Source organism: Amphiprion ocellaris, chromosome 2 (genome assembly GCF_022539595.1).
Source record: "Amphiprion ocellaris isolate individual 3 ecotype Okinawa chromosome 2, ASM2253959v1, whole genome shotgun sequence".
NCBI classification, from domain to species: Eukaryota; Metazoa; Chordata; class Actinopteri; family Pomacentridae; genus Amphiprion; species Amphiprion ocellaris.
Window position 1 is genome coordinate 26,712,039 of NC_072767.1, and position 21,055 is coordinate 26,733,093.

General features: G+C 40.4%; 1 protein-coding gene across 4 annotated transcripts in view; it reads right to left on the minus strand.

Moving 5' to 3' along the window:
• Positions 1-4,714: 4,714 nt before the first annotated feature.
• The window catches only part of opa1 (OPA1 mitochondrial dynamin like GTPase), a 37,763-nt gene continuing 21,422 nt past the window's right edge, over positions 4,715-21,055 (minus strand). For all 4 annotated transcript variants that reach the window (XM_023263276.3, XM_023263274.3, XM_023263278.3 and 1 more), the window contains 2 exons: positions 5,286-5,352; positions 4,715-5,074 (listed from right to left, as the gene is read on the minus strand). In XM_023263276.3, the coding sequence (XP_023119044.2) occupies positions 5,288-5,352 (65 nt within the window). In that variant the 3' untranslated portion in view covers positions 4,715-5,074; positions 5,286-5,287. The remainder of the gene's footprint in view (positions 5,075-5,285; positions 5,353-21,055) is intronic.

Sequence of the window (21,055 nt, forward strand, 5' to 3'; positions counted from 1 at the left end):
TGTGATCAGGTAGGCAGCTGAATGGTTCTATATTTATCTTATGGCACAACAACAACTTCATGTCCGTGGTGTCGCTCTACAGGTTCATGAAGAAAACATTCTTAATTTGTATTCAGTGCCTAAAATCAATGAGAAACAGTTTATTTAGCAGTGCTGAAAGTGGACTCCTTCAACCGTTATCTACCATATGATGCTTTGAAGCAGATTTCACCAGGTGATTGCCGTGCATGTACATTAATCTGGTTGCCAGAGGTTCTGCATCTTCCTCAACATCAACCGATAACTTGAACAGAAACACGAGAACAAAGCCACTGCTGCCAACAAGAAGGCAAACAAATGCTAACACTGCTGCTACTGCCAGAAAACGCCCATCCCCACAACTTACTGCCCTTTTCTAAGACTTTTTCAATGTTTTCATCATCTACTGACCAACCACACCCCCTGCCAAAAGAGCCTGAATGTGTCTGTATGATTAGGTGGGGGATTAAAAAAATGAAGCAACAAGATCGGCCCTTTCTTTTTCTTCAGAAAGACTAGAAATGGAGCTTTGTGCAAGTCCGCTGCTGTGGCACATTTGACAGGTCTGGCCTGACTGCTTTTGTGTCGCCAGCATAAAGGGGATTGAAGGAAAACACAAACTGAGCCACTGTGCTGTTGTGGTGCTGGCTATTAGTCAACGTGACGGCCTTTGCAGATGCTAATGGCTTATAGTGTGTCCTGGCCAGCCTCCCTCCTCCCAGAACGTGGCTATCTGATAGCACAAAGGCCTTCTGCTGGAGGTTGACTTTTCCCCCTTTCTTTTCATGGCTGCTACAAAGTCATTAGGCTTTTTTTCATTCTGTTTTTAAGAAAACGGGAATATAATAGCGGCACAGAAAGCAGCGTTTTGACGTGAGGCCGTTATCTTCATGTGTAAAGCCTCAGGTGATGGTGTTGAGGATGAGCCCGTCCCCCACATTCATCCATCCCCACTGTGCTGCCCTTTGAGCAACGTGGAGATGTGGTAACAACCAGGCTCTTGTGAAAGCAGAGAAGATGCCCAGAAGTGGAGGACCTCTGGACCCCGACTTATTAATCAGTCAGACCCTCAGCTGCCTGCCCGGCTCTCCCTGCCGCCTCGGGCTGCAGCGTGCCTTCAGCCTGCTCTGGGATGAGATAACAACCTGCAGAGTTAAATACTCTGAGGGTTTGCTCAGACCTGGAGCAGAGGCGTCAGCACATCAGCACACAGGTCACTGCATCCAGCAGCAACCAGCTGCCAGAGAACAGCACAGTATGTACAAATACACACTTCTGTATGTACAACTCTGCAATCCTCAGAGTGAAACAACGCATCAAAGGTGATTTCCTTAAAATTTCAAACAGAATTAAGGTTCAGGAAAATGGAATTTTAGTTTTAAAAAAAAATTAAGAAAATTAGAGGTAGAAGTCTATTTAAATACTGGACCTAAAATTTTGTCAACTTTTGAGTTACGTAATTTAAACATTTTCACATCAAATGAATGATGAGCTGATGAAATACATTTAAATTTACTTTTCTAGATTATGCTACTATAGATTACAGTATATTAAATATTTACTAACTCAAGTCACAAGACTTGCGGTATTTATATTGTAGCACAGCTTTTTTGTGTAAAGGATCTCAATTCTTCCTGCACCACTATAGCAGCTCTGTGAAATGTATTGAGGCACAACGGTGGATTCAACTAAATGCAGTCATGTTCACAAACACAGTGTTAAAACAGTTGTGCTGTTGACTGTGTTTAGGATGCCAACCTTTCCTAACAAGCAGTGGACACAGAGATGGTGCTGGAAGAAGGAAGAAGAGGATCACAAAGCTCATACAGGTCAGAGGGACATGACATGATCGTAGCAAACCTCCTGCCAATTCATCCAATAGTTGTCAACAACAGCTAATAAGCAAATACTATCTTAACAATGTGGTTTTTCAAATCAATGAACCTCAGAACAGCCTAGCATTTTCTCAAAATGACACCATTTGTCACAACCAGAAATGTTCAAACTAAAAGAATCATCAGATTTTGAACCTGCTGGTGGTTGTTGAACTAATCATGTGTGACATGCTGACTAGAAAGTTAACCAAACCTAAACTTATGGTGGCGATATTTCAGCAAAGTCACTTTGTTCTACATGTCACTTCAAAACTTACCATTTGCACTGAGGAACCTGTAAAAAATAAACAATTCTGTGCTCCTCGGTGCAACTGTAAATACATGATTGACTTGGCTCTGACCAAAAGTCACATGACAAAATTAACAATTTGAATTTACTACAGTTGGTGTTTGATGTGGAAATAAAGAGGAAAATTAAACATTATTTATCATTAAAATAAATGCAGCATTGCTGAAAAACAGTATAAAGAAAGGCAAGTTGTTGGAAGGTACATTTAGCATGGTGGAATATCTTTCTAGAGGGGATGTGAAGAGTAGTGTAAGTGTGTGAGAGTGAAATATGAATAGTATTTAAAGCCACCAGTTTTTCCAGTATTGGTAACACTTGAGGGCACTTAAAAATATTAACTTCAGTTTTTTTTTCATTTTTCTGTAATAATAATCAATTAAATTTAACTTTTATATTTTATTGTACATTTCTATTTTGCTTAATGGCATTGTAGCTGTCAGGGTTGTACTGTTTCCATCGAGGTGTGGGACTTGTAATCACAGTGAAAACTGAGCCCACAGCATGTAAAAATCTGACAGGAGTATATAAAAAAACAAACACACAAACAAACAAAAAACAACCAGAAACTGTCTGATATTTAGCGAGTTAAGAAAAGTCAGGGGTCATCAGAGTCAGGACAATTCATGATCTCTTGATCACTTCATAAAATCCAGCCAATAGTTGTTTCCGTGTTTCTGTCTGGACTAAAGTTGTTTATTAAGGAACAGTCAGGTGATGCCAATACTGAGCCAGCAGACAACGCACAAAGCTACAAAGTGACGGAGGTTGGTTTAACGCTGACAGGACAAGCTGACACCTCATGAAAAAACTTATTTTTTATTTGTCAATTTTATTTTCAATTTGTCTTTTAAACACAAATTCAATAAATAAAGCACATCTGATGGGGTACACCATGCAAACATTACTTTCTACAACATAAAACATGTTTTTGAACCAGCTCACCAAGTTTCTGTTACACAAGTGGCTCACTCTGCTTACACGTGCTGTACATGATCCTAACTCCATGACTGCTCATCACCTGTACAGAATGCACGCCATATTATATATATATATATATATATATATATATATATATATATATATATATATATATATATATATATATATATATATATATATATATATATATACCCATATACACATATGAATGAATGATGAGCGTGGTCTCACTGCCCCCCTTTCAGGCAAATATAGAACAGTTTTTCAAGCTAGGAAGAACGAGCACATGTCTACGTGGGTGATGAAAGGGTCCAAATAATGGGGGTACAAAGAGGTGAGGGTTTAAAGATGAGGATGAGGAAGGAGCAAGTGGAAACACCGGGCCCTGAACAATGACTGGCAGGAGAATCAGTGAGTGGACAAACACACACATTTCCAGCATGTCAGATATTTTCCTTTTTTCTTGAGTCTGAGAACAAAGAGAAAATTATTTTCCTTCTTTTTGGTGTGTTTGAGCTTAACAACCATCCAATCACAGACAGAAGACAGGATGGGTACTAGTGCACGTGTTGTGTACACACACAAAGACGTAACATTAGTGAAAAGGGGACATCAAACCTGGTGCAATATGGAAACACATGAAGACAACAAATGTAATATCTGTGTTACTGGACCAACTAATCAGCTTGGATTGGATACTGGACAGGTAGAGACCAGGCCCAAAGTATAAAGTATTTCACAACTAGTAATAGAATTTTACAACCAAATAAATTGGTTGACAATCTGTTTTTGAACTGTTAATAGGACCAACATTTTTACTGTGTGAATATGTAACGATGCCTTAGACACAGGTAAAACAATGGACTGTTAAAAAAAGCCTTACATTATTAGTGTCTCATGTTTAAATGATTCTTAAACAGCCTAAATTTATGTTTACCTATATTTTCAACCTAGTAAGAGGGTATTTTTTGTGAAGCTGTAATGTCTGTGAGTTGCAACACGGATGAAATGTTACTATACAATGATAGAAATGCACAGAGACAGATTTAGAGGGACAGGTGACCAAGAAGCGTGACCTTATGTGCTTTTGGCAGACAGAAACTTAATATTAATATTTATCAAAGAAACCCCTTTGGAAGAAAGCAATTAAAAATGTAATCTATACACAATATTGTGAGCGCTGAGCATATTGTGTTTATCCTGTTAATGAGTGGCTGTTGTGGCGTTACAACAGCTGTAGAATAAAGGAGCAGCTAATTTAGGGGTACATGTAGAGTAAATGGGGAAAACAGTGAGAGCTTTGAGTGACAACTTAAGTGCTTTGATTCTAGGTGCAACTAAAACATTTTTTTTGAAAGTTTGAGACAATTCCTGGGTCTATCAGACGGGCAACTCGGCATATTTTAGGAGCGCCAGGCGAGAAAAAGGTCTGAAGTTCAAGGCGATGTAACCCATCAGGACCGGTGTCTATGATGTACACAGATCAGTGAACACACACGCTTGAATAATCACATATACACAAAGAAAAGCATGAAAAAAAGTCAAACAAAAGTAAGAAAGTAGGAGATAAACATGTACACAACCCTCATTTATTGAAAACAAGTCGTCAGATGTCTGAAATTACTGTGCAAGCTTCGTATTTTGCTTCTCGTCTGTCGGTGTTTGGGCTCCTGTGCAGAAGTCCTCCTCGTGGCCTCATGAAGAAAATTAACATAAACCAAAGAGAAAGCATGAAAACTGTTCATCCAGCTTATCCTTCTGTTCAGGTCCATCTCCCCATCAGTGTCCGAGGGGGGACGGAGGGCCAAGTCATGAGGTGGTGAAACCAGGTGAGTGTCGGGGCAGGAACAAGGGGTGATGACGGTCATTTACAGATGAGTTCTTTGTTCAGTGCATTTCTCTGCTGTGATTCAAACAATTACTCTAAATAGGTCTGTTAAGAAGTATGGAGGGAAAACAAACAAGATACAGTTATCATTTATCCTACTGTCAGTCCTGATTCTGTGCAACAAATAAAGTGTTTACTACCATCTAACAACTATTCACGTCATTACAACAACAAGCTATAACAAATCAGTTTTTGTTTCTTAGATAATGCTGCTCTATGCAGGATCATTTGTATAAAGATATCTGGAAAAAATTACTTTTATTTCTCCTTGTGAAGAGCTTCTATGAAGGCTTCAAGTTTCTCCTGGATCTCACGAACTTTCTCTGCAGAGAAACAAAAAGTAGGTTAGCTGGTCAAAAACAAATTCAGAATCATTGTTTTCATGATGAAACAATGTCGAATAACTGATCAGTCAGCCAACAAAAGATAAGTCGGAAACAATGTTAATATGAAGATTTGCTGCAGATTTTATGCTCCCTAATCAACCATTCATCAATCACTTTTCAAATAAAGAAGTCAAACTTTCTCTGTTTCCAGCTTCTCAGATCAGAAAAGATTCTGTTATTTTTTCATGTCAGATGTCAGCTTGGCGTCTGAAATGGGCAAGTTTTACTGTTATCTGAGGCTTCATTGCCTAAACAACTGATCAACTGACTGAGGAAACTATCAGTAGATAAATCAACAATGAAGCTACTCAATAAACTGTTTAACTTTGGGACTTGGATTGCTGGTCAGACAGTGGAAGACATCTGAAAATGAAGTGGGTAAATGGAATTTGTAATGGACATTTTTTTTATAACATTACATAGAGAATATATTTCACAGATCATCACTAAAATAACTGGCAGATGAATGGACATTATTAGTTGTGTCCCTAAACATTTCTAATTATTTGCTACACATCAACTAGTTTCAGAGTGAACATAAATGTTTCCTTGTGTGTTTTTACAGCTTTGTGGTGGATAAGAAGTGAAAACTAAAAAACACTAAATGATGTAGTATCAGGATGGGTAGCTGGCTACAAACTACCTTTTTAAACAAAAGAAATATATAAAACTAAATACTGTAGTGTACAGTATAACTGCAGCTAGAAATTCCCTCACATTTTTCACCATAACACCAGATGGTCCCTTCTGACAGCAACAGCCAAACCTCAAGGCAGACCTCCTTCACACATCTGATGATGAAGGTTTGTGTACCGTTTCCCAGTTAGCACAGACCACATCAAAGCTCTCGTCCTCCCTTTTTTATGGTATGCACCTCCTGGGCACATTGTTAATGGACAGAAGGAGATACCATAACAACAACATTTCACATGAAAGGTGGGAATCTACTGGAAAAACACTCACTCACTTCTTTTCATAATTAAACTCCTATTGTCCGGAGACTGCATAAGACGAGCAATCCTTCCACCCAACATGTACTGTCACACGAGACGAGACAGCCATCTAAAGCAGTCTTAATCGCTGATTAAACAGTGGCTGAAGGAAGTCTGCGGGCCAACGCAGAGAAAAGGAAGCCGTGGCTTCCAATGCCAGCTGCACCTCCCGGCCTGGCTGGCTCTCCAGCTTCCCTGTCACCCTCGCTAATCTGTCTGGATCTCCCCCAAGCACAAACTCAAACACCAGCTCTGAAGAACAAACTAGCACTGCTCTAGTCTGATCAATCAGCAACACGAGATCCATAGGCGAACTATTGTTGATTGTTTTCCTATGCGGAGGCCTACTGAAAACACAGCTTTAAAAGACTAAAAGATAAATCATAGCAGTTTGGACCTCAGAGCAACAGTGTCCTAAGTGTCCATTTCAGGTCAGCACAAAGGTGATAGCTGTGTGCGTGCTTTGGAGTGAAACTAAATATCATACTCAGGGGCTCGTGTGCAGCCCCCTTTTGTTGGGAGCACGGCTGCTGGGGTATCCTTTTCTTGATGGATGGTAAGCAAACGGTTGTTAAGAGAGATGAAGCCCCCCCCCGCCTCATGTACTGGAACATTGGCAAAGCTGAGGAGTGCTTGATAACACAAGAAAAGCTACAGAACGCACCGGTAGGCAGAACTGAGAAAACTTGACTGACAGCCAGAAAAGCTTGGCCATGAAAGACACAGACACAACCGCCCTAATGTCTTGAAAACCTGCAAGAGCTGTACAGTCATGCCACCTCCACCTCTTTTCACCTTCCTACACATTCACCTCTGGCAGGTGGCAGAAAAAAAAATCCCCGGCCTTTGATACTCTGTTAACACACTCAGGCAAAATGGCAAGGCGTTAGGGGGAGATTACAACACCTAATGGAGGCATTAAGGGGGCCTGTCGAGGGGCACGTTGACAAGTCACTGCAGCAGGTGTGGGGTTGAATGAAACATAACCCTGCGGTACGCCATTCCAACACGAAGCCCACCGCAGGGCAAGGCTCAAAGGCAGCTAACAGAGTTCAGCAACGTGGGCTGTGTGCCCTGACCGCAGGACCACAGAACTCAATCCAAGCCAATCAGAGCAGGATTACCAACATCTGTCCAACCTGAAGAAAAAGAGATGTGAGGTACGAGGGGGCGGAAGGCTTCGGTTGGTGTGAGGCAAGGAGGGTACTGACTGTCAGATCATCAAAAACATGGGAACTCCCCTGGATCAAGCTTCAAAGCTTCTCACTGGGTTTAGATGTGGCTGATGATAAAGTGCTCTATGGAGCCTCAGTGTTTCAAATGTATACACCACTTCATGCAGGTCAAACATTAAGGATACTACCAACTGTTGGGCAGAGGTGCAGAGCTCCGTTAGATCACTGGAGGCAGCAGTGGTCCAGAGGTTAGATGAGAGGGTTTGAGATAAGAAAAAGACACAGGCTTGATTTCGCAGATTGGCAGTGGGAGGGTGAAAGTCACTCCTTTTCTTCAAAACACCTCCTATTGAGGCAACTGAACACCCATCACTGATTCAATGCTTCACTGGAGAACAGGTCACATGGCTTTACTGGAAGCTGCTATCAAGTCAAGTAAATGTTATTCCTATTGACATTCAGGTGTATTCTGTGCATGACAGGGGCAGAACTGCAGATTATAAATCCTTTGCTCTGACTAGGGGTGTAAGGGTAACTTCACAGGTCAGCATGTACCTTGGTTTTGGAGTCATGGTTTGGTAGGAAAAAATCATAAAATAAACATTCAGCAATGGCTCATTGGCCATAATTCTTATTGTAACAGCTAAGACACCCAAGCGCTGGCTGATTGTCAGAAGAAGAAAAAATAATTCAAATGCCAGTCGGGTGTCATGCCAAGACTCTGACATGTACAGTTGTCAATGGTTTGATTAATTGCCAACTATTGACATGATCGATAATCGGTTAAAAATGGAATATTTTCTGGTTTGTTTTCTTCTATAAGACAGTAAACTGACTATCTGCTGAGAACTCTTGAGCTCCTTTTGCTCCAATCACAATCAACATACTCGAACAAGGACACGACAAACACACTGGTGGAATTAACTGAGCTTACCACTAATGCCAAGTTGATACAAGTCCCAAACAACTAGCCATCAGTCATCAGGCCTCAGTTTCTTCACTTTGGTCCTTGCCATTTTCTTTTACAATTCAGACTGATGGGAGATCATAGTGTCTAGACAGTCTAGAAATTATTGATGCATGATTGTAAGTCATTTATGCAGTGTTATAAGAATGGAAAACATTTGAGCGCATATAAAGTGTAATAAGTTTAAGAGTTTCAGGCAGAGGGTAGAAAAGTTTGAGTGAAAAATGTTGATTCGCGACAAGAAAGCTGCCAGCAGGCTAAAATGACCAGCCATTAACCCTGATATAAATTCCACTTCAACTTCTACCTGTCTGACTACCTGAACATTAAATGTAAGATGGCATAGATCAGAGAAGCAAAACTCAACCACCATTCCCTTACAGCAAGATGCTTAATGGCTTTAAAATTAGCCCTCAGCAGCTTTCAGGAGCCCAGGGGGCCACGGGTGAACATGAATGCCGCCTTTCAGAAAAGCCAATATTCTGTGGATAAAAACTGTGAGAAACAGATATTTATTTCCCCCAGCACCATCTGTTTGCTACCAGAAAGACAGCAGCAAGAGGAAGAAAAGGCCACAACAAGGCTTTCTTTTCACCGTCCTGTGGAAATGCAACAAAACACAGTGGACAGAGTCACCATTGCCTGTTCCTCACTGAGCAGTGGGAGTAGCGATCTAAAACTCCATTTAGGCTCCTGTTTACCTAAGAGATGAGCCCCAAAACACAGTCATTCAACCGCTCACCCCTTTATCTGGTCATGAATATTCCCATAATCCTCTGGCCTCTATCCCAGAGGCCCCTTCTTTAAGATGCTTGGTGGTGTGTGGGTTGTCCCGGGTGGAGGGACTCTGGCAGACTGAGAGAAAGAGAGGGGAGCCTTTTCCCCAAATCCTCTCTTTCAAGGCCTTCTCTCGGCTGATCTCCACATGAAATGATATCTCATTCACTCACTCTGTAGAGTCCCCTAAGCCTGCAGTGGCTGAAGCGCTGGCAGAAGGACGACTGAGCCAGAAAGCCTTTAATTGACCTGTAATTAGACTGTGTGGCCCTGCTGGACAAGTAGCCAACACAGAGGAGATGGAGAACAGAGGAGAGAAAAAGATGAGAGGGAGAGGACAGGGAGGCCTGGAACTTACTGTGAAGTAGAAAAACTAATCCCCTTCCTATGGGAGATGGCCACTCTTCTTCACTGGATGTGAAAGGGAGGGAACCGTGAAGAAAGGGTGGCTGTTATGAAGAAGTGGCAACGGAAGGATGAAGCTTGGCGCCAAGGTTGAGGCTACTTTAGCATGCTGCTCTGAAATTTTCTACTGACAAGAGAGCAACAGTTCACAGCATGGACACTAGAGAGACTGGGGTGAGGGGTCTGGTTCCTGTCCCAACCTGTCATCATTCATGAAGAAACTTTTTATATCCCAGGACTGCCAAGGTCACAGTGTAGGTGGGAACATTGAACGTTTAAACGCTCTGCTGTTTCCTTCTTTGAAAGCTGATCTCTTAATGTAACAAACAGAAAAGTCTTTTTCCTCAGCACGCGGCTTGATTTGTCACTAAATCTGGATTGTCACGCTATAAAAGCTTGGCCACGGGAGACATGGACGCAGGGAGAGCGGTACTGTCGACGGCACAAACGCCGTGTCTGTGACAGAGCAATGAATCAGCCCCTGCACTCACGACTCTTATCTAGAAAACAGATGCCTGGAAGAAAGCAGCCCAACCTGGGGAGAGACATACATAGGTCTGGATGGGTCAAAGCCTTGGGTCAGCCAGAGGGCAGACTAAACAAAAAAAGCAAAATGCAGGGAAAACCTTTGGAAACCAGGTGATGACTGTTGTTGAGCTGTATAGTGCAGGTTTTATTGACAAGCATTGCTTGAGCCTTTGAAGGCCGAGACATTAAGATTTTAGAGGAGGAAGCTGTAAAGATGAGGATAATGATGAGAAAATTTGTGCAATGGTGGATTTAGCTCTAGGTCTGATGGGTTAATTGAACAACACTAATTGCAAATGATGTTAATGTAGCAGCAGTGAAGGTAGACTAACTGGAACTTGTCATCCAAATATATCTGTAAACAGTCACCCTCACTACACCTATTCTTTGGAAAGAAAAGGTCTGAGACAGTAAGTCTACTTATGACTCATGGTGTAAATCACAGCAAGTCAGGGGCTTCAAGTTTTCTAAGACTCACCTTTTGCACTCAAATGGAGGTCTGTGCTGAGGCTAAGTGGCAATCAATCTTAAGAATCCACATGGGCCCGGGGATGTGAGGCTGACAAGTCTGGTTTAAAATGAGAACTTGTCATAATCCCTCAGAGAAACTCCCCTCTCTATGAATCAGTCATAGGTGTGTGGGCAAGTTTAACACAGATGAACTCTGCAGTTAGCACATGAAGGAAAACACTACCGTATGTTTGAAAATATATGCATGCATCAGGAGTGCAGATAACTCATTTCTCTCGGCCTGTTCTTGATGTGGCACCAACCTCGTACCATTCGATCAAACACAGTGAAAGAGAGATAAGACAGAGCAGCTCTCCTCATCCCCCTGCTGCCCTCAGGTAAATACATGTTTCCAGCTGCTCAGGATCCCACACACCTACACATCCATATAACACTGAGGTGACAGAAAAAACACCTGGAGTTCCTTCGAGCCACTAGAAAAGGCCTGTTGAGGCTGGACTTACTGGTCTACAGGTGTTTAACTTGCAAAGATGGACAAAGTAGTAGTGGTTCCTCAAAATGTGCCGTAGTATTGGATACAAAAGCAATTTACCACACTTCAAACTGTCAAGAGTCATGTATAGTAACATGTTAATGTTTAAGATCACATATTAAAGGTGATTTTGGGCACCTGATGATTTGATTGGACTATTTTTCTGCCAGCAATCCAAAGTAAGGCTCTAGATCACGCTCCTGACAGCACACACAACGCATATTTGTTGTATCTTCTACTTATTAATGCATCTCATTGGTAACGAAGTGTGTCTGATCATAACAAAACATTCTTGGCCACAATACTGTTTTTTGTTGATGTTGTTGGTGAACAGCACAACAATACATCAATAAGAAGGATAGAAGAACCACTTAGGACAGTATGACCGTGAAAGAATTCCAACCTAAAGTTTGCAGTTTTTAAACTGTAAAAGTGAGGTGGTGCATGGTTTTCCTATTACCTCATCTTATCCAGCACCTGATGTCACATCTTAGTGTGTGCATGTGTGTGAGTGACAGGACGCTCAGTGGAAATGGTTCCCTAGTGGCCAGACTGTGCTGGGAACATGTGAACAGAAGCCTTCCCCTCCCATCACCCCACATCTCTCTTTCCGATTTTCCCACACTTACTCTCTCCTCTTTCCCTGAGGAGGATGAGAGATGACTTCACAATCTCCTTCATAGTTTTATTTCTTTATCACCACTTCAATCATCACCTCTTGATTGGCTGTCATCGAAAACATGCAGCTCTTTTTTTTTTTGCTTCCTTAGTCCACTGGATTTATTCCTTGAGTTTCTATCTAGGGAGGAGATTCCAAAGCAGCCACAACTATGTTAGAGCAGCTTCTCTAAAACCTGAACACTGCTAGTGTTAGCAGGACTGTTAGCTGCTTAGTGGATGTTTAACTTGTCTATCAATCTTACATTTACATTATGGTTTCACTTCAGCTACTTTACAAAGGTAATTAGGTTCTTTAACCAGGTCTGTTTTAGCAACTGATCATGCTTAGTGATCAACAGATGTGCTATTAAGCGCTTGACAGTCAGATGCTGGATAGCTGTGCATGTGTGTACAATATGTCTGTGCAAGAGAAAGATGTTTCTGGTTCTTGACAAGAGAGGAAGGATGGATGTACCAGAGTGCACATAGGAAGTGAAAAGTTGGGGGGGAGATAAAGACAGATGATGGGAAAGTGGAAAGAGGAGCAGGTCATGACTTTGGTAAATGATGGCAGCTGGCTGGTTGAAGCTTTGATGGAGAGAAAGAGGAACAGAAGCAAAGGTGAAAGACAGACCCTTGCACTATACAAGAGTTCAAATAATGTGGACAGTAAACAGCAGAGAATTCTAGAAAGGAGACCAAAAAAAGCAGCTGAGAAAAGCAAAGGTATGGAGGGAGTGAAAGACTGGAGCAATAGAGTATCACGTTCTAATGCTAGACTTTTAAAAAACATGCTAACCTTGTGGAAATTCACTGTTAGACCATTTTGCAAAAAAATCTGAAACCATCTGTTGGCATCGGAACAAGAGCAGCAGGAAATCATTTATAATAAGAAAAGGAAGCATTCTGTAGTAAACCATCTATGAAATGACAAAAGTGTCTTTCATTCCCTGTTAATCCTGTTTTTTATCCAAGGACACAGTACAAAGAAAGCTGTCATAATGCGGAAAAAACTGTGATTTACAGATGTTTCAGGGTGTCCTGCAATAGAAAAGCAGTGAGTCTGTTCATTTTGGAAGTCACTTTCCCACAACATTTTTAAAACAAAATTAGATGACACGCATAAAGGACTGCCTCATCTTTGCCTGTGTTATGACAACTCTGGATCTAATGTTTGTGTACTTGACACTCCCGAGCAGAAAATGGATCATTTGGCAAGAACTTTAAGCCTGAGGTTACCTCCTTCGTGAAGAAAAAAACAAACTGTAACGCTACTAAGCCTCTCAGTTTACAAAACCACACTGCCAGCTTGTGTAAATTTAATTCCGAGATTATCAAGACTATGGCAGGAAGAGTGGGAATGAGAGTCAGAGAGAGCACGAAAGGTGGGAAAAGAGAGAAAGCAAAAGAAAAAGAGTCAGGAAATGAGATATAGATGCGAGACAGTCTGAAAAATGGAGTGGCGGGGAGTGGCAGCAACAGATATAAGTGTATATGGAGAAACATAACAAAAAAGGTCATACTGAAGGAAGAGTACAGTGAAGTGTCAAAAGAGCAGACGGTCTCCTCACAATCTCACTGCAATAGCCTCCCCCACACTCTTAAACACAGACCAGAGTAAGGGCATGTCGACTTGTGGAAAAAATATACAAATATCCCCCTCAGTGGATGACACTAGTTTAATGCTTAGGAACTATTAAAAAATGCAATGTGTACCAACTTTCGTGGACATGGTGAGGTGTTAACTTTTGGTGTCAAAAGTCCACTTTTTTTGATCTCTACATTTGAATGTTACAGAAGCCAATCAAATGTCTGACACCTACGAGTTCATAAAATGGCTGGGAATGAGTGTTTGTGCAGTGTATGATAACACAAACACAATGATGTATCACTTTTCTTCTGTTGTGTGTTCGCCGATATGAAAACACAAAATAAGCATCAGAGCGAGTTGGAGGAGACAATGAACCTAAAACTAGGCTGATGGCTGTCTATCAGTGAGTACAGTTTGCCAAAACTCCTCATTACATGATAATGGTAATGCATAATTTAGTGCTAGCAGAGAGAAGTAGCTTTGTTATTGAGAACAGTGAAATTTTAGAAAAGACCTGAAAATTGGAGTGTGGGTAAAAACCTGTGACCCACAAATACAGCATTTAGTTTTTTCTCCTGATATCATGTGTGGTCATGGCCTCACTCAAACATAGCAAAACACAAAACACCCTGATGATGACGCCACCAGATATTGTACACACTGTGCTAAAGTTCAGGTCTATTTTCTATTTTATGTATAAATTAATGCAAACTTTTGTATGATGACTGGGTGCACTGGTAATGGCATATCTAAAAACAAAATGTAGAGGAGAATCAGACCAAAATAATTCAAGCAAAAATAATTAACTGTATAATGTTTTGGTTTAGGGTATTTCTTTGTGGGTGTGCATACACTGCTTACATTGTGAACAGTATTAAAATGCTGTAGCTCTACATGGTAAAATATTCTGAAATAAATTTGTGGAATCACTGAATCACTATTAAAACTGGCTTCTATAATGACTAATAAGGATCACTATAACTTCAGACTGCCCAGGTGCAAATATTATAGTTCCACAGTGTTTATGCTTATTGCAAACTGTTCTTAGTGGAATTTGTTACTCTGGGAAAAAAAGACAACTCTGGCCTTGTCCTCACAGAGTTTGGTATAAGAAGTTAGTTGAGGAAACTAAGAGATACGCATAACAAACAAGAATGTCACTTAATAAAGCCACTGAAGTAACAGAAGCATTAATGGCTAATGAAATGTGCCCTTAAAGTCACTGATACTGTCTGGTTCTTTCTCTCGTGAACACAGGCACATGTGCACTCAGCACCTTAAGATGATACGTCATCCCGTACAGCAGAGGAGAACAGATGAGCACTTCTCACTGAGCCCTCACTAATCACTCTGGAGGAAGCTGCTCAAAGGAGGACGAGGGGGAGGAGATGAAAGGAAACGAAGTGAGCGTGAGGCTGAGAGGGCATTCCGGTGAGCAAGCCCAGACAACCAGAGCTTTATTGTATTCTGCTTCCACACAAGAAGAGGGAGAAAGTGACTGCATGTGCAAACATGCAAACACTTCACACGTTACCACTGTTTTCAAGGCATCTTCTGTTGACACCTTTCATTCCTTAACCCTCAAATAACCTCACAGCACAAAAGCTGAAATCCACGGTGTTCCACACATTGTTGCATTCATCAGTGCCAACAACTTTCCAGTGAAGATGATGAATTTGTTGTGCAAAGTTGTGCAGGTGTTCATTTGAAGCCGCCCTTGCAAAACAGTGCCAGCAACCAAAGCAATATATTTGATTTTGGTGTCCAAAAATGCAAACATTGTAAAATGCTTAACTTCAAGTGTGATAGAAATCATGCAATAAAAACTAAAAAGAAAATTAAAGAGAAATTAATTTTACCATTATTCATCATCAACAACTCTAAATATATTGACTGCCTTTTACATCTTTGAGTGAACAACACGATATGTGTTGATCATTCTGTTCAATTAGCAATTCAGAAACTGTAACACACACTTGCTAACCTTTAAGGCAGAAATACAGATATATTGCAAAGACAGATTTATTATTGCAAGAATGCCAGTGTATAAATACCTTGACAACAAGCACTTAAAAAAAATATGTATTGATGGACTGATTTCTTGCCCTTGGAAAAATTTCAAGATAATCTATTGAGGTTTATTGGTTTCCAAACACTTAATCAGACTTTGAGAAACTGCCAGGAAACATATTGTATAGATTCCATAATAGTCTTCAACATCTTTCCCACGACTTAAGGTTTTAAATTGAACACCTGATCTCAAATTTTAAAAATGGTGATTTTGTAATATATTGATTAGAAACAATCCATAGTCTACATGTATATCTACCCTTGTGAGGACCAATCAGATTTTTTGGCTTTGCGACTGTAGATATTTTTGGGAAGGCATTTGATTGTGGTGGTGAAGGTTGGGGGCTAAACTTTTCATTATACTAATGAGGGTGCTCATTAGAACAGAAGTACAAAGTACATTTGTTTATGTGTATTCAGGTGCTGGTGCCAGTGCACAGTACACAAGCTCTCCATCAATCTGACAAGGCAGATAAAAAGCCACCAAGACAGCTGGAAACTGCTTCCTCCTGCTCGTGAACGGCTAATTCAAGTGACAGAGGAAGAGGAGGAGTGAATGAAGAAAAAAAGAACTGCTCCACCTGCCATTTACAAAGCAAATTGCAAACACTGTAAGCAAAGTGAAAGGCTGTGGATCTCTGGTACACAAATAAAGAGTATGCATTCACAGTCAAAGAAAAGGGGTAAACTCAAAACTAATACTTTAGGGATGGGCAATTAATCCAAATTTATTTTCAATTACAAATTTGGATTATCGTAATTAGGAAAACAAGACAAGGCTAAGATTGATACAGCTTGAGATCACCATGGTCCTCCATCACACTAATGCCTGATTTAATGAATTTTGGAGGAGAAAAGTCTTTAAAAGCACCCTCTGCGGCATGTGTTGCTCTCAACTTTTCTCTGGCCTGGGTATGTCCCTGAGAAACTCACACATCCTCCCTTGTCGTCCTCTCAGTCTCTTAACTGCTTCTGTTTTTTTTTTTTTTAGCATGTTCAAAATTATGTACTGGCCAGAGTTAGGCCCAGAGCTGGGTTTGAAGGTACACTTTTACTAATTCTGATCTCAACATTGACCAAAAACAGGGGGATTATGAGCAGCCCTGTAATACTGCATGTGTACAAAAGCTTACGTTAACTTTTATGTTAACCTACATTAACATAACCATTAACAGCTCCTTGAAAATGTGGGTCTGTATGTGGCATAACTGACAAATGTCTTGTATGAAATAAATAAAATGGTGCAGTGAAGCTTTGTGTTCATCAGTGTGAAGTGTCTGGAAGCTAACGATATTAAATATGACACTCGACACCTCATTAAAGAGCAGTGATTCTGGAAACACTGGTATCGTGCACTATTGTCAAATCCGCAGTGCCTTTTTCCAGTACAGCACTCACACATAGCAGTTTCTATGACGGCCGATGAAGCAGCCAAGCGACAGCCCAGTGGTCTCCTAAGAGGCCTGTGCTTGCACATTAGGCCTGGGCTTTGCTCCAGACACGGCACTGAGCCATACAGCTGGTCTGGCACACGCTGACAAACACACAAACACACACATACACCTCTTTCCTGTGTACACGTACCATTCATTACCAGTGCTTTCACACACTCACTCACGCATGCACCTGACCTGTATTTGTAACCTGAGCAATGTTGGGCTCGTCTGCAAGTAGGGGCAACTAGAGCTTAACAGCAAACTGCCCCTGGGAGTACATTTCTGACTTTGTTAAGTGTGTTTATCCTTTCTCCGGCCTCCTATCTCTCCCTCTTTTCCCTCCTCTCTTCTCTCCTTTTCTTATAGGAGAGTCTGTCAGGTGAAGGTCGGTCCTCTTCTCTGACCATTCAGAATGAGTAGAGAAAGACAAGGTCAGTTGGACAGAATTTGAGGCAGAGAAACAGCAGCAGCAGAAAAACCCAGTAAGATGGAGAGAAAAAAACAGCTAGGTGGAAGTAGCCTGTGGTATTAGCTGGCTGACCTGTGGGGTCAGGCTATGGTTTGAGCCTGAGGCACTATGACCTGCTGTCTTTAAAAGGTCTGAAGAATGAAAGAGGAACAACACCTCTGAGGAAAGATGATTTCATAATACATTGAATAAGGTTGCTTTACAGAGAGACATAGACAGAATCCCTTTTCCTGAAGAGCACTGCATGGCTAAGAAGAGGTGTGTTTGGCTCCTGTCAAGTGTTCTTAACCTCTGATTTGAAAAACTACATTAAAAATAACCTTGGTGAAAAGCTGATGCTGTTAAACGCACTCCTCTGACTGAAAGACTACAGGTTCAGAGCCTGCTAACAGCTGAAATGCGTTTCTTGAAAATACACACTGCTCTCACTAATACTGTATTCTCCCACAAAGATCACCAATTGGAATCATTAAAACTAGCCTCTGGAAACTTCAGCATCTAAATGCAGTGGCAGTACATAGCAGTATAATTAAATAAGCCTAAAACCTGCAACAAGACTCTAAAACAAATCTCAGGAGCACTACAAGTTAAAAGTTCTTGCACAGAAAACTTTTGGTATGAACTTTTTGGTTTAAAAAAAACAACTTTGCCCCAAGGAAGCTCGCTCACTTTGTGCTTTGAGGCATGTCACCAAGTCAGCCCATCAGCCATGCAGTTCAGTCTAGACTGATGGACCCACATACCCACGCCCACACACTTGGGTTTAGGCTGCATTACACAGAAAGCCCTGTGCAAAGTGTCAGACAGCTAATGACCCAGATCCTCCACTCACCCACTAACTCAACCTGACAGACTGACAAAGCTAAAACTCTGGAACATACATTTTCTTAGTAGGAGGAAAAGGAAAAATCTGACATCGCCATAAAATTAGGGCTAAGTGATATAGGCATGCTGAGAGGTATAATGCCAAAGTACTGCACTACTGCAGGTATGAGCTACGACAAGGTGAGTAGCGTTAGATTCTAATGTATTTTGTGGGACAGTTTATAGATTAACTAGACTGACTTTATGGTCAGTTCTTAAACCCAGAGCCACCAGCACCTGGTGGATATAATCATTTCAATAGAACATTTCTCCGCTTTCAACTCACATCTTTTCTTTAGCTTTGTTTAGCTGGCTTCATTCCATAGCACTTTAAAACTACCCAAGCATTATACAATAACGGCAATATTTTCTTGCATCAAAAGTGTCGCAGCTCTGATCCTGATCTCCTGTCTGCTTGTATTGACATAGATGCAAACTCTGAAGCTTATTCTGTGGCAAAAAGAAATGGATTTCATAAAAGACAAAACAAAACATTGAACAAGTTATATTTCAGCCCAGCCTCAATCCCACTAAATATGTTTTTTTCATTCAATAGAAAAAACCATACTTAGTGGGATTGATGGATGAAAAAAGTGAGATTTAGCTGCCAGCAAAGAAAACAGGATTTTATGCTGGACCCCACAAGTCTGTGAGAAGCTACAGTGTGCATGTACAGGTGTGGTTCTATCTTATAGGATCCAATGATATATTCCAACCACATTCCCACATCTATCAGCGGAGCAAGTCTTTGGTGGTGGGATGTGAGAACGTCATGCTTGTTTGGAAAAGTTTTGGCTCGACTTGCCTTATAGCATTTGCAAGGCCAGGCAGGTCTAGGCATTTTCTGTGTGTGTGTGGAATGGAGAGAGACCATGTGTTTGTTCACTCCTCTCCCCTGGGCTGGTGTCACAGAAAACCTGACTCCACTGCAGATGAAGAGAAAACAGTCCTCCGCAAAAAGGCAGCTTGTGTGGTGCGCTTCTTTCTGTTCTATGAGTCACTTTATGTAGTTCGATTGCTTTGTTCTATCTTTTTTTAATGTAATATACCTGAATATATGGTGTACACATTACTCTGAATGTTTGTCAATTTAAATGCAATCAACATAATGCATATTTTGTTTTTTTTATATATATATATATATATTTTTTTTTTTTTTTTTTTTTTTTTTAATTTTATGTATTTATTTTTTTTAAAGGAAACACACGTACAGACCAGCCACTCACTCTGGTACACATTACATATCCAAAACGTCTGAGTTTTAAAACTAATTTAAACATCATTCACACTCAGAAATGCTCTTTTTTGTCATTGGTACTTCTCTTAGATATTTCACTTTCACCATATATATGTGTGTGTGTGTGTGTGTGTGTGTGTGTGTGTGTGTGTGTGTGTGTGTGTGTGTGTGTGTGTGTGTGTGTGCGTGTGTGTGTGTGTGTGTGTGTGTGTACACTACCAGTCAAAAGTTTGGACACTTCTCATTCAGTGCTTTTTTATTTATCTGTATTATTTTCTACATTGCAGATTAATGCCGAAGATTAACATGGTTTTGGTTACAACATAATTCTATATGTATTCTTTTATAGTTTTGATGTCTTCAGCATTAATCTACAATGTATAAAATAATTAAATAAAAACCATTGAAGGAGAAAAGGGTGTCCAAATTTTTGACTGATAGTGTACATATAGCATTTCTTGAAAATACACACTACATATAGATATGTATATATGTATGCTCTGAAAGTAGAACATTTCTCTTCAAGTTCACCTAAAATATAAATTTAAATCATGTACTGGAAAGCATGATTTATGACATCACAAGCAATTTGGTCTAATAGACGACTTAAGTGTGATGTGTGGTGTAAAGCCTGCATTGCTTATACATAAAGAATTGTCTGTCACTGATTTAGGAAACATCATGTATCCACTAGTTACATTTTTGTGATAAAAAACACACCACATTAAATATATTTTTAGATTGTGGATTTCAGTGAGAGAAGAGGTATAGATGTCACATCTTTCAAAAACCGACTACCTTGCTAAGGTTAGTGTTTTTTACATTAGTTACAGGATACTTAAGAGATGATGCATTCATTAATCATATTTTTAACTACCATCTCTAATTTGTTTATTTAAGACATTTTACCATTCTTTAATCCCTAAAAGAAGATCATGTAGACATTTTCAGTGTTTTAAAGTTTCCTGGTGTACATGAGAGTGTGTGTGTAGCTTGTACTTTGAGGTAGGTTTCTGTAAATTATGCTTGTCAGCGAGTGCTTCTGTGGAGTCAGGAACTATCATTATGTGTGTGTTCTAAAGAGAGCTTTGAGATGGGAGCAGATCGTGTATGTTTCTTTATGAACACAAACTTTGCTTTGCAAGCACAGCTTTGCTGAAGAAGACCAAAGCTGGAGACAACCCATTGTACCAGCGTTTAATTAGGCTTCAGAAAGCAGACAAAAATTAGCAGATATATAGGTTTAAACCAAAGAAAAGTTTTTTCAAAACTTACTAACAGAGCAGATGTAGTCCATGCACACAATGTCACTGCACAAACACTAAAAACTGTCCATACTTAAATGTTTTTTTAACCAATGTAAATGACAAACATTTCTGTACCGATTGTAAGTCTAGAATGCAAATGCAGATTCTCACTGAGGCAAGAGCAAAACTGCACACAAGTTTCCCACAGATCATACAGCG